At 41.8% G+C, this 14,832-nt stretch overlaps 1 protein-coding gene across 1 annotated transcript in view; it reads left to right on the top strand.

Moving 5' to 3' along the window:
• The window catches only part of CCDC148 (coiled-coil domain containing 148), a 79,305-nt gene that overhangs the window by 36,120 nt on the left and 28,353 nt on the right, over positions 1–14,832 (top strand). Inside the window, exons 9-10 of the mRNA XM_074872345.1 lie at positions 1,288–1,426; positions 3,483–3,689. Of these exons, the coding sequence (XP_074728446.1) occupies positions 1,288–1,426; positions 3,483–3,689 (346 nt within the window). The remainder of the gene's footprint in view (positions 1–1,287; positions 1,427–3,482; positions 3,690–14,832) is intronic.

Below are 14,832 nucleotides of genomic sequence, written 5' to 3'. Positions count from 1 at the left end.
GAGGGAAAAAGGTGAAATGGATGTGATCAAGGGATTGGGTTCGCCTGCCTGACAGGATATTGCTGTCAAAACAGTTTGTTGAAAGGGGATATTGTGTCTTTGCGTTCTTGAGATATGTCTGTAGGTGAGGCTTTCCATTTCTTCAAACTAACAGGTCTAGGGATATTTTCTTGTTTCCTCCTTCGGTCCCAGAATATTGTACAATGGTGGTAATGCACTGCGGCTTTACTGTACAATATTTTTGAAAGGAAAGTTGTGGATTACATAGATTTATTTTTTTTAATACTTGTGTTCACTGTGCTCTCTTTAGAGATAATGCTAGATCTTATCATAAAATCTAGTTTAATATTAATTGCATATGAGCATCTCACAAAATTCCTCTTTTTTAAATAGGTGGTATTTCTGCCTGCGTAAGGATAAAGTTGTGCTAACATCTTACTGAATGCAGTGCTGTTAAATACCAGGATGCCACTGCTGGCTCAGGAGGTTGGAGAGCTGCAAACAGCTGGGGGCTGCAGGAATTTGGTGGGGGGTAGAGTCATGTGATTGCTGCCTTTTAATTTTCCCCGGGCTTTTAGTCACTTTTGAAAACAGGTCAGTGGGATGGAGAGACCTTTTGGTGGGACTCTGCTGCAGCGTGTACACTAATGCTGACAATAAAAGCCTGATGTTAATCCCTTCAAGGCCAAGAGTGCAGGTTGATGGTAAAAGCTAATCTACGAAATCTAAACCTGTGGTACTCTGCTGTAGTTTTGTTACTTCTTGCTACTCTAGTTTTCTGAAATAAATGGATGCATACTGATTACTGCGCCTCCTGTTTTAAAAAATTGTGAATCTTAGGCCTTGCTGGTGAGTTTATGGCTGTCAGAAGTTTACTTTTAAGCTAGTTCTGCATTTAGCTACATACAGGTGTTATCACTTCATGCATTTCATTTTCATCATTTATTTAGTCATCTTCCTTTTTCACATTGTATTTTCTGTGTGGTGTGAGCACTAATGTAACATATTTGAGAAAAACAATATCATTCCCCAGTAAAAAGCCAGGAAAGTGAAGGAACAACTCACTCGAATGATGGCACAATAAATGGTCACATTAGAAAAGCAATAGAGGTTTGCTTTGTTTCATTAAAGTAAATCTAAATTTCTCAGCTCTGATCCAACATAGAGTTTACAAGTTCAGGATTGTGAGCCCACAGAAAGGTTAGGTCTTTAAAAATAAACTAGAACCAAACTCCTCCTCTTCAGGTATTAAGTTATACTGGGGCTGACTCTCTTGCATTTCTGTAGGAACATTGAATGGAAGGAAGAAGATCAGTGGGTTTTTCAGACTGTTACCAGTCAGTATCCAAGGGATCTTCAGAGGAGGAGGACTTTGTACCTCGACATGCTGCAGAGATACCTTCCTCACAAGTCCAGGCGTGATCTGGTCAGTGGTGTTTTAAACATTACATCAGTTCTATAAATTCTTACATAAATCCTGTAGTGAACATTTGTATTAAAGAATGTTTATAAAAGTTTTTTTATTTAAAAAATTCTTAATTATAAATTTTATTCTGCACAGTGAAGAAGGGATGTCCCTGTCTTCAAAATGCATGAACTTGAAAACCTGCTACTTCCTCACAATAAGCACTGTGGAGATTTTATAGTTCCACATACTCTTACAGCCAAATTCACAGAATGAGTTTGTTAGCATTGGTTTTGCTGTACAGTTTCACAGTTATATCATGCTATTCTGCTTCTCTTCGTATTTTTATTTTTTATGAGGATGGATAGCATTGTCGCACTGTCTAGGAATAGTTATTTTAATTGGTCTGTGACACATACATAGCAGGAAGAGTGGAAAGTTATCTCCCGCTCTCAGGGAGAGGCTATTTTTACATGCGTAATGCCTTTCAAATTGATTGCTGATTCCTTTTACACTCTACAGTGAATAAGCGCATAGCAGCTAATAGAGAAACCCATTTCAAGGCCAGCACACTTTGCGATGTCATAAGTAAAGTAGGAGTCTTTTTTTATCTCTGTACGTATTTTTAGACCATCTATGTGCTTGTGTTTGAGGAGTGCCTAGTGCAAAGGAGTGACAGTGAAATGATACTGATAATTAGCATAGTTTTACCAAAAGTTCTTGTGGATTTCAGAACTTTTGCCTGTGAGAACTGGGCTAAATAATTACATGCTTTGTACAATGTAGGTATATTTTAAGCAGAGACGTTATTAATGGGTATCCCTAATTCTTTGAAGGTTCGTTTTAGATTTAAAAATTCTGAATTTAAAAATCATAATTGTGCATTGAATTGCCATCTCTTAGTGTGCATATTAGCGTGACAAATACACAAATGCTAAAACAGCACTAAGAATATATTCTTCAAACGTTTGTGTCACATTAGAGTACTAAACTCGGAGCCTTCTCTGCCTCCTTCCCTCTGAGGGATGGATCAGTGGGCGAGCACTGCGTGGCTCATCAGAGAGGGCTGGGTGTAGAGCTGTGAACTTTCCACCCCATTTCTTGCTTCTGAGTGTCCCAGCTTCAGGGGCTTGCTGGCAAGGCTCACCTGGGTTTGTGGCAGCAGCCATGGCACTGTGAACCTCTGATGCAGTGGCCTACATGCATTTGGCCAAAGAGAAGCTCCAGACGTTTTGGTGCCACTTCATCTTCCTCCAGCTACGAGGGGACAGCAATATCTGTGGGCTAGGCACCAGGCGAGTCAGCATCCCCCATCCCCTGCCAAAAGCCTGGAAATCAGCATCAGGAGTGGTCCCCTTGACACCTGTGAGCAGACAGCCATCTCTAGAACCTCCTTCCTCCTTGTAACCTGTATTTTTGGGGATTTAAGACAGGTCCAAGACTCTACTGCCTCAGTCTGTGCAGCCTTACCTGTTACTGCTCTGTCAGAGGCTGCAAGCTCGAATGTCCTGGGGGATCTCACTGAACAGGTCCAAAGAAGGTGTGTTTAAGAGTAAACATTTTTGTTAGGTGGTGGCAGTATGCTGCCTGGCAAGCTAAAAATCCATGTCCAAACTTCCTGCTAGGAAAGAAAAAGTGAAGCTACTTCTGATCTGTAGTGCGTTTGTACAGTTGCTTTAGCTGTAGATCTTAATTTGCTACAAAGAGCCTCATCTTGCTGAAAGTGCTTGATATCTCTGAAGATGTATTGAAGGGACCTGCTTGCATTTTGGGTACTTCGGGGCAGGAAGGAACTGTTGCATTTGATTTATTCACATTGCAGAAGCGTAGCTCAGAACAGAGCCGTGGGGCAACAGGACGTTGAAGTGTCCTGTGGGTACCGGCCCTGGGGGAGGGCTGGCATGGTACCACCGCCTGCCGCCATGGGAGCCCGCAGCGTTCCTGGCACCTGACAGAATACTGCCGGGCCCTAAACTGTGAAATACTGGTGGTATAATAATTACATCAATTATATTCAAGGTTTGCAAAAATGTCTAGAATTATTTTATTAATGCATAGTTTTTAAACCTTTTTGAAGGTTGTTCATGAGGAAGCTTGGGATCGTTACCACTTCATTAGGAACCAGCGAAGAGTGTTGATATTAAATTGGGCCCAAGCTAAGAAAGCCTTTTTGCTTAAGGCAGTGATGACTGTTGCTGAAGCCTCTGCTGCTCATAAGGCAGAAGTAGTGTTGGCTAATACCAGACAGAAGCAGCAGGAGATCTGTGCTGATCTAAAAGCAAAGGTAGGTTCAGTTATAAATCTACCACATGCAAGTCTGGTTTTTACTGGTAAATTCAAAACAAAGTTACAGTGTTTAAGTGAAGAAAAACTAACTGAAGCTAGTTGTCATAATCCTGGTTTTACTGGCCTGATTGAATTGTTTGAGGCAGTTGGGGAAAAAAAGCAAACTGTAATCTGTTGACAGCGATCAGGATGGTTGTGAAGCTCGCCTTGCAAATGGCTTTGCAGATGCTCTGTTTCATTACCAGTAAGGATTCTTGTTAGTGCTACAACCAGCTCTTGAACTTTGCCGTTTCTTGATTAAGAATTTGATTACCTAGCACACTTTAGACCTTACTATGAGTTTCATACTGTGGTTATAATCTCTGTAGAAACGGCAGTCACATTTATTTTGATGGATTTTGAGCACCTTTTGAAGAGTTTGAACTGTATTTCAGTGCTGGAAGAACAAGATTTGTTCTGTAGTTTATAATATGAGAGACTGTAAGCAAGCTACAGGAGTAAAAGTTTGGCACCAAATTCTTTGGGTTCCTTTGTAACACTGGCAAATCACAAAAGTGTGTCCCTCAGCAAAGTGGGATTGATATCTCTGCTGTCTGAGACTCAGTTCATAATTGCTTTTAGCACTAGAATCCCCAGAAGTGCAAGCAAAATGTTCCATTCATTATCACTACCACCAGATTTTTAGATTAATGCCAGTCTGTTTTCAGAGAAACAATGAATCGTAGAATCCCTGACTGGTTTGGGTGGGAAGGGACCTCAAAGCCCATCCAGTGCCACACCCCTGCCCTGGACAGGGACACCTTCCACTAGCCCAGGTTGCCCAAAGCCCCGTCCAACCTGGCCTTGAACCCTTCCAGGGAGGGGGCAGCCACAGCTTCTCTGGGCAACCTGTGCCAGGGCCTCACCACCCTCACAGGGAAGAATTTCTTCCTTAGCTCTCATCTAAATCTCCCCTCTTTCAGTTTAAAACCGTTACCCCTTGTCCTTTCCCTGCCCCCCTGATCAAGAGTCCCTCCCCCCTTTCCTGTAGCCCCTTTCAGTCCTGGGAGGCTGCTCTAAGGTCGCCCCGGAGCCTTCTCTTCTGCAGCTGAACCCCCCAACTCTCTCAGCCTGTCCTCACAGGGGGGTGCTCCAGCCCCCCGAGCATCTTCGTGGCCTCCTCTGGCCCCGCTCGAGCAGGTCCTGTATTCCTTCCCTTCTGTGTATTTTTAAGAATGCTTTCTAAGACCTCAAAAAATGGATCTCATAACTTGTTTGCCCTTGTTATGGAGGTTTCACAGTATTCTGAAAGGTGATTTACTGTGTTAAGAGGTGAAAAAAGATAATAACACCTGGGGTTTTTTTGGTAAGAGAATAGAATAAAATGGGAGAAGCCCGGACACAAGAAAAAAGTGTTATGATGTTGCTGCCTAATGCATTTGTAAAGGGAACTACATTTCTGGGCATGACAGATATATTAAGATATATTAATATATAAAATATATTAATTTGTTTAATCTTCTCTCTGAATTTCCACTTGCACAGAACACCTGAAAGCATACATGGTGTATTATTTTCACTTTACCAACATTACCTCTGTTGAACCCTTACTTTTCAGCGAAATACTAAACGCTTGCTTTTGGTTTTCTGTAAGTAGAAAAACACAGTAAAACCTGTACTGTGATGAAGATTTTTGATGTTGGTGCTAGTTTTTCACTATAGTAATAATACCAAAAGTCTTCTGTCTCCTGTTCCTGGAGCTATCTGTCATAGGAGGATTTGATTCTAAACACTTTAGGGTTAGAAACTGTCTGGGCTTCCTGCAGTGGGGAGTATGGGAGTACCCCATTTTAACTGCTGTGGAGGCTTCCCTGGAGCCAGGTGGAGTAAGGAGTGGTTCTCCAGAGTTGGGGGGGGTGGGTTTTTTTTTTTCACTTAGGCCTCCCTTTCTGGAATTGCTGTGTCTCTCTTCTCTGCACAGTTAGAGGTGGAAGGGCCATTTATTCCAAAACTGTGAATTTATGACTCAGTCTTTTTTTTTTTTTCTTTTTTCTTACTTTTTGTGGGGAGGAAAAAACCACCAAGCAAGTGTTGGAGTACTTATGTTGCCTCCATGTAGCTTAAGAATCTCACTAATACATTGAACGTTGTCTGAAAGTTTTTTGGGTTCTGACCTCCCGTTTCCAGCAACGTGGAACTGTTTGAAACTTAAACCTATTAGGCCTGCACTTTTCAGGGGTTGCTTTCAAAGGTGGCTTTGTTAAATTGTTGAATGTTTGAACAAAACCGATTCACCTGTTTCCCAGAAAAAAGGAATGAAAAAGGTACCTTTTTTTTCATTAAAGAAGGATATATCATTGTGACCTTGTTTTGATCAGCTCTGCAGCTGAAAGGACTAGAGGACGGAAGTTGAAATTGGGCAAGGAGCTAGCTGTTTTTCAAAGAAATTATTCTGAATGTATCCATGGTTTTTGTTTGGATTTGATGGGTATATGCATTTGAAAACTCATACTTTACCCAGTTATAGTTCATTTTACAGACTTGTCTTTCTACACATCTGAAGTGTGCAGCTGCTGAATGCCGTGCCGTGGGCAGTGGCTGTGGGTAGAAAGGGGATCTCAGCCTAGGGAGTTAGCTCACGCTGGTAAAACCCAGCCTGGCCAGGGCCCGGAAGATGGGGTGAAAAGTGAACCTGTCTCTAAGTGTGTGAGTGTAGAGCTGGAAATTGGGGATTAGGGCTCTTCAACCACTTTTTCTTTTTGGCCATTAATTGACTTAATTTTTTGCATTTCAGTAAGTTTAGCACCAGCAGGTTTCAGAGAAAGTCATAGCATTTCTGTGCCGATTTACATCAGCTGCAAACTGAAGTTGACACACACACACTGTAAGCTATGTAAGCAGTTCTAGAAATGCAAAGGGTCGCTAGATCCATTTTGCAGACCAAATATGCAGAAACACATTAAAATCAAAATGGATTGTTTAAGCAGCTGTTAATGGTAGAGTGGGAGAAGATGAGAGCTGAATATGACACCTTTCATTTAACTTCCAGTCAGTAAACCGTTTAGCCTGTTTTACTTGGTTTAAAAGGGATATCTGTCTGTATTCTATGCTTCTTTGAGTTTGTGGGGTTTTTCAAAAGAGTTTTTCTTTGTGTGTGAAAATCAGTTTGTTCCTAATTGTAGTACAGATTGAGCAATGAAAAAGAGAAAGAAGATATTCATATGTGACAGGCTATGCATTTTTTTATTACTACAACAACCACATGATATCACCTACCTTTTCTGTAGTTCTTTTCATCTCTCAACAGCAAATCAAAGGCACAGCAAACAGACTAAAGAATACATTATTTACAGCTGTTTAAATGCACTAGAAGCAACTATGCCATCAGTGAGACTCTAGGCCTTGTGACTGATAAGAGATGATAACAAAAAGTAAAGCAGCAGAGAAGTTAATGTTTATAGCAGCTTTTACTTGAGGAAAGGACTGTCAATTCTTGTTCCATGTCACAGAAGATGTCCTTAACAGAATTCAGTCTCTAAGGAGGACTTTTGAAACAACTCAAGAAGCTCAGGTGAAATAAATCATGAGGGCCATATGGTAGTCATCTGAATGAAATAAAGTGTGAAATGCATAATACTAGTGAGGATATATTGTACATCCTTAAAGAGGAAAAGTTTCTGGTACATATCTTTAACCCCTGTTTGCTGTGGGGAAAAAAACAAAACCATGTGGGGGGTTACACTTTCAAAGAGTGATCAGGAATCACTCATATTTGATATGCATTATACTGTGTGGATTTAACCACTCTCGGGGTTCTGTAGTAGATGCTGTGTAAAAAAATTCTCTTTCTAAACAACATAGAGAAGCAAATTCTTCTGTTGTCACAAAGTAGTTAAGTAATGAAGTGAGAGCACAACCTCTTCAGAGGGTTAGTAGGGTGCTGCTTCACGGTTGGGGTTTGAAGGATTGAAGTACTTGCTGTAATACATTTAGAAATTTGGTCAAGGTATCTGCATGCATTTTAAACATTATTTTTCTAATGAATTTGTCTTAAAATATTTATAATCCAGTACTTTCCATCTTCATATAAAACAATTTTAAAAGGATGCTCAAGGGAAGACCTACAACAGTAGACAAAAGGACAGTTGAATCCCCTGCATGTGAAGCATAGGGTGGGCTTTTCCTTCCTTAGCATAAAGCTATGTGCCTGCCTGCCCTTAAATCTTGTCTCTTTTTATGTTCCAGGATTAATCCCCACTCCAGTGCTAAAATCTCTTGCAACACATTGTGAATTTTTGGAGAGCAACTCTTGCACTCCTTATCCTGGCAGAAACTAAGATAAATTAATTTCAAAAGGAAAAGAGTTAGGTGGAATTAACTGGAATATTGGAAATCGTATAAAGCATGTTGCAGGTTGCCTTTCTTCTCTCTTCCTGTATAATGAGAAGAAAGGAAGTGTCAGTAAACTCGGGGAAAAAAGTTGCATCTCCCTATTCAGCACATAGTCAAGTCCCTGATTTGAATTATTTGGCTGCCATAGGAGATCAACATTGAATGTTAAAAAAAGAAAATAAGCCTGGATAGGTATCAAATGTAGTATTTTGACTATGATCTGATCATTTTGCAGGAAACTTTCAAAAATAAATATTTAAATAGTGTGATATTTAAAAGAAGACTTGTCTTTTTCAAGGCATTGTCTATTGAGCACTGAGGTGGCCCGTTTGTTTGTTGGATATGAGAAATATGAGGAAGTTTTAATAACCTAAATTTTAAATGCAGATACTCATTCAGGAAGTATGTGGTGAACTCGAGTTGTAGGATGCTGTAGTATTTCTCTAAAGTGGATGTGAGCACATAACTAGGATTTTAAAATTCACCAAAGATGAGCCAAATCTGATTCAGTAGTATGTTTTTAATCCAGAGCTAGTAAATGTGGATGTGTTGGTTTGAGGTCAGCACAGCACTGATGAATTACATGGCTTTGGGGTCAGATGAAGCTCATACGCAGCGAGCTTGAAGCACATGCAGAGGTGGTCTCTGCGAATTTTCCTTGCTTTTCCTTTCACCCCTCCTTTTTCCCCCGTTTTCCTATACCACATGTGTTTTATCACATGATGTTATTTCTGAATCTATCAACCTCTTTATTGAAATCTTCTCACAGTGTATTACCTAATATTTTGTCTGAGGACATGGCAAATTTAAAGGGTTACCATCCCAAATGTTTTTTCTTACCTCCTGGTGCAGTTCACAGCAATTCGTTATGGTGATGCAACTGTTGGGCCACAAGAAAAGGTGGAAATGTTCTTATAACTTCACTCTTTTTCAATATATGCACACACCAGAAGTGGTTGATAAACCAATTTATGAGGTGTGTAAAAAGCAGACATTCTCTACGTTTTAAGCTACAAATGAAAAAATAATTGCGCTCTTGGTTAATTAAGAAAAAGTCATTAGCAGAATACAAAGATAAATAACCAGATGCTCATTATGTTAACTAGATCCAGGATCATATTTCAGAGGGGTTTAGTAAATACTGACTGAGAGAAGTGGAAGTCTAGGCTTTAGCTGTTGCCTATTTTGCAAGCCGTGTGTGCCGTGTGCTTTATAACCGTGGGTTGTCTCTCCTCCGGTGCCGCGGTTACGCTGTTAGAGGCACGTGGTGAGTGACTGCGTGCGCAATCGCGGGCCACTGCCAGCCATCAGCTCATCCTTCCTCCTGAGCTACAGCCCAGCCGCAGAGCAGGCCCTGCTCTGCGCCCGTTGTGTGGAAAGGGGGGCAGTTCCAGTGGCCTTCGTGGTTTGCTCCAGCGCGATAATGAGAATTTATGCTAGATGAGACAGCGTACGAATTTGAAAACGCTTGCTTCGTTATTTGGCTGTTAAGGGGTTTGGGAAGGACTCGAGCACCCGTGGCACCACACCCTCCAGTGCAACTGACGAGGGGCGGGTTGTTGAACCGTGGTAACTCCATTACCTGTGCTTCTTTCTATTCTTCCAAGGACACTATCAAGCTGCATGCTTACCGTTAGCTCCTGGGCAAAAACTGCAGGGCTTCAGTAACAGGGGGCTGCAGGGCTACCCTGCTGGGAGGAGACCATGCACTGACTTGTCAGCTCCGAGATCCCTTTAAACAACTCATTGCACCCCAAAACTTCAACAGATTAGAGGAGACATAGTGCCTCAGCCTGAGATGTATCTCGCTCCTTCACCTGGCTGCTAGGTCTGTCAAAGCTTGTAGGATCTTAAGTATGTTTGAGACGTACATTTATCTGTTTAAATTGTCCCCAAAATTACTTGAGGATGGATAGCTGGACAAGCAGACAGCTCCCGTTAATTTTTTTAGGAGAATTATCTTCCTTCTTCAGCTAGGAAAGTGGCACCTCAGGCGAGCAAAATAATTTGCATTAAAATTTTGCAAAAGTCGTAAAGGATTAAAGGAGCTCTTTGTACAACTGCAGAAGGAACTAGGAGAGATAGTGCTGTATATAAAAGGACAGCAATTTTAGCTAAGTAGATGTAAATAGAAATGCGGCTTACTTAAGGTTATGTGTGTGTGAATATTTAAGCCTACATAATAGTTAAACATGTTAATGAAACGTTGACACTCCCATTGTCAAGAACAGAAGGATGTTCTGAATAATGCTGGCAGAGAAGAGAGGGGAAATACAAGGACAAGCTGTGAAAGGAACTGGTTCATGTGCCGACTTGAGCAAAGATGATGTGATGTGCTTTCAGCTCCAGGGAACTAAAACTGGTCCTGTATTGGATCACAAGTTTTACAGGTACCAATCCTAGCCCTTGTGACTGAGTTTCCTAACTGAAAGTAATGTATCTTTTTACTCTTCAGGTTATGACTGAGGATTATGCTTAAAGGCTTTTCTATCATATCCCTTTTTCAAATTTAAACACTTTTATAGCTGAAGAAAATGTCTACAGTTCTGTTAATGATCAAAACAGTGACTTTTAACAGCTTCCTGATTTTCAAATTAAAATTCTTCTGGAGGCGGATATTGATTTTTTTTTTTTTTTTTTTTTTTTAATGTAACAAAATTAATTCTAGCACCAGTAGCCTTGCTTTTCTCTGTTATTTCTTGCAGACCTCTTAGAGATAGCCTGTGGAGCGCAAGCTGCTCAAGAGCACCGGTCAAAAATCCACTAGGGATGTGAACTTTCAAAACGAGATTATCTTCCGAGATCAACAAACAAACTTTCAAGTGTATTATTTCTTAATTATTACACTGCCACGTGCTCTAATACTGGACTTCTCATAGGTCTGTGTGAGTCGGAAGCAGTGTACTGTTAGCTTGTACCATTTGCTGTTTTGTCATTCAAGACCCTGTGGAGTCTGGACGTGATTCCAGGTGCTGCTCAGAAGTTTTCAGGGTAGAAGAATCCCCAGGCTAGAGAAGGAGGAACAGGTTTTTAGAGTTGGAAGTTACTGGAGACTTCAGCCCACCATCTGTTAATTGCAACAGTTGATGTTGTTGATGTACCTGTTGACGCCATGAGTAACTTCACGGGTTAACTGTGTGCCTGCAGGAGGTGACTGTACAGGTAACACAGCCAAGTTCTTTGGGTCCTGTCCCCGGGGGAAGCAAGTGTCCTCCTCGCTGCTGGGCTGCGCCATGACTAGGGGGATGTTGGCTGCCCTCCAGCCTCTGTCACAGGGGTGGGTTTTTGAGTTGGGGAGTAGGTGTTGGCAGGGGGTTTGAGTTCTGGGTGTTTGGCGTGAAGCTGAGGGCCGGCAGCCTGAGGCGTTGTATGGCAGAGCTCGGGGCAGCGTGTCTGGCCGGCGTGAGGCGTCACCAGGCACGAGGGCTGCTGCCCCCCACAGCCTGCCGACAGCAGCGGTCCCGGCGGAACAGTGGGGCTTGCAACTAGACCATCTTTATGGTCCCTTCCAACCCACCCTGTTCTGTGGTTTCTGCTTGACCGGGATGTTTCATGTGGAGCCCCCCTTGTAAATCTGAACTTCCTTCCACAGTACATGAGTAATCGACACTTTTGCTATTTTAAACTTCCATGTCAGTCCATAAGGTTACTGGCACACAAGAAAGGGAAAGCAGTAGGTATGATGCCTATAAAAAAGGACTTTCTGGGACTTCTTAAATTTAAAGTGTGATGGCTTTTTCACATTGTTTTGACAAACTTCCCTCTGCCCCATAATATTTTAGACTCCAGGGAACTGTTCTTAGTACACTTTTGAATTTTTTCCCTTCTATAAGCTCTTGTATTCACACCCTGAGGCACCCGTCTCATTATCTTTCCATTTAGGAACATAAGCATACGCTTTCTATTCTTATTTTATTTCCATGAATAACACTGTTAATATTTTATATTTCAATGTGTGGTGGGTTTGATTAGTGCAAGGGGTTTTTTTATTTTCAGTTGTCACAATTATACATCAGTAGCAGGTCTATACATCATCGTTTCCTTGGAGGTATCAGCTTTGTTGGGGCAAAATTTACCTGTGAATTTTGAAGTCCTGGCAAACAAGTCATTAACTGGCAGTCTAGAAATCCATGAGATGCCCCTTGCGCAAGCGTAAATCTGCTCTCCAGTACCTGTGCTGTGAGTTCTGCGTGCCTGAGAGCTGCTGAAACTACTGCACACTAGCACATATTACCAGCAGGTCCAGTGTTTTCTAAATTTCACACTTCTCATGTGTGCCCAAACCATCTACAAAGAGCGTATCCAGCCATTGCTTGCTGGGGGTATGGGGCTGCTATGCAAACACTGCGGAGTCTGACGTGTTTGTATGAGACAAGCTGTAGCAATTCTGTCCTGGAAATGCAGATGTTTTACAACATGCATTCGTTTTCTTCTCCCTAGTCCCTAGCAGAAAGTCTTAGGGTTTGTAATGAGAAATTGTGGGTGAATGCAAGTAAGTTTGAAAACGCTTTCTTTTTTTAAATGAAATACACTACTTTTTAGTGGTTGTTGAATAGACATTTTTGTATAATTTGTGGCTTAAAAAAAAGTTTTACTTTTGTAACACAGGCTTCTATTGTCCTGTTCCATTTATAAAATATTTAAGTCTAAGGGATTTATTATCCCATTAACCCAAGTGGAATTTATGTCCTTAACTTCTATTAATGGTAATAGAAATTACCGTGGTGAATCCTTGTTCTTCTATGGGAGACTAGGTCTTTAATTTTTTATTTTCCTCTACATTCCCTTCCCCCTTTCCTTAAAAATCTTTCCTTTTCTCCACCTTAGAATGGAAGGGAGTTGCTCAGGCAAGAGCCATAGATCAGCAGGCACTACTTTATCTGAAGTATTAACGACTGAGCTGTATTGCAAGCGAAGAGGCTGTACTGCTGGTAACGAAAGTCACCTTTTAATGAGTTTTCCATGTTAATCTTCTAGTGATCTCAGCTGGACTGTGCTCTTTGCCAGTAGTAGATAAAAAGTAATGACCTTCTCTTGTGTGGGGAAATAAGAAGTTTGGCAAATTTATTAAATCATTTTCATCGATTGGATGATGTGTCCATTAGGAACTGAACTGAGAAGAATATTCTTGCTGAAGACCTGATGTTACAATCCTGTAATTCCTTTCACTTAATCACCTTTTACATCTGTTTTGATTAATTCTGTTTTTCAGGACGCACTAGAAATGTATAGTTCTAAAACGGCCTTTTCTCTGTAAACAGAATTCCATAGGTCACCAGCTTGTTCTGAGGCTGCAGTCCTTATCTTAAAAACATGAAGGAAAAATATCATGGTTGATGTGGTTTGAATCCAAACTTGCAATTAAGAGGCATTTTTTCCCCCACCTCCCTGTGCCTTGTGGCTCCCTCTGGAGCAGTGAAGTGGTATCTGACCTACCGTAGCTGGGCCAGCTCTCAGTTCCACGCCCAGCAAGAAGCAGGGCAGAAACCCTGGGCAGAGGGGACGGCGGTGGGCCATGAGGTTGGGAAGGAGGGTAAGAAAGGAGAGGAGCTAGTCCTGGCAGCAGAAGGAGATCAGCCTGGTTCCCTGAGCTGCAGACATTCCTCGCTGTGCTTTCGGTGTCTGGGTTCCAAGCTGCCTCTTCCTCTGGAGCTGCCCGTGAGCACAGTGCACAGAGCTGTCGGAAAGCCTCGGGTGACCTCGAGGGCTCTGGCCGGAACGACCCTGCAGAGGGGAACGGGTGCGGGTTCCCGTGCGAGGCGGCACTCATCCTTTCCAGAGCTTATTTCATGGTTCTGAATGACTACTCAGGCTCTATCTGGACAAGCCCAGAAAGCTGCTGAGCTTCTGCTCTGTTTTCCTTAAAGCCTGATGTGGAGCTTTTACCACACAACAGGAATTTTATTGCAACCTATACGATTTTTGGCACAGCTGATGTGCACAATATAACAGTGAGCTCGGGTACTCTGTGCTATCCCAACTATGAAACACGAAATACCACTTCATGGCTATTACTTGTTGGGATTTTCTGCCCGCTTTGCAGAGCGACCAGTGAGAACTGTGGCACAGATGTATGCAGATGCATTCCGTGATTCCTTGTTTTATGCTTAGAATTTGCTTTGTATTGAATTCCTTTAATTAGTCTTTGAATCGCTAGTCATCTTGTAATCACATTCCAGCATCTCTGACCGGGCAGCCCTGATTGCTGCAGCTGCTCTTGCTTTCAGTTGCATGGTGATGCCACCATGAAAATGCTGTTTCTCTCAGCAGCGTGGAGCAGCTTTCTGCTGCATGCTTCCTCAATTCGTTCAAATTTTGCGGCACTGCTTTTGATATGTAGCATCATCATTTGTGAAGTTATTTTTCTTGAAGAGACTCTTAAATTTTTTTTTTCCCGGGCATTCTTAGAATCAGTTGTGAACAGTTTGAAGAAGAAAAAAAACCTACATAAGGAAAGGTGTGCAGAAATGTTTCAGAGATTAATAAAGCTCTGGGAGATTCTGAAAGTGTATTGGGATCGGGTCATTTTGTAAGGTTGAAAGTGAGCTAGAGAGAATCAGGGTGGGGCTATCACAGGATTTTCTCTTTATGCCTTTAGTTATGACAAACAGTACTGACTTTATCACACAGTTATTGGGAATTCTTGCTTAGAATATGAATTCTAGCAGCTTATTATATCTGTGTAGCACAGTGTAGCCTGCGAGAATACTGCTCTGAAGCTCTGCGTAGCCATTTGGTGACACTGTTCCTCCTGCCACTGTATGTCCTCT

The sequence above is a fragment of the Strix uralensis genome, chromosome 6 (genome assembly GCF_047716275.1).
Source record: "Strix uralensis isolate ZFMK-TIS-50842 chromosome 6, bStrUra1, whole genome shotgun sequence".
Taxonomy (NCBI): Eukaryota; Metazoa; Chordata; class Aves; order Strigiformes; family Strigidae; genus Strix; species Strix uralensis.
This window is presented reverse-complemented; position numbering and strand designations above follow the sequence as displayed.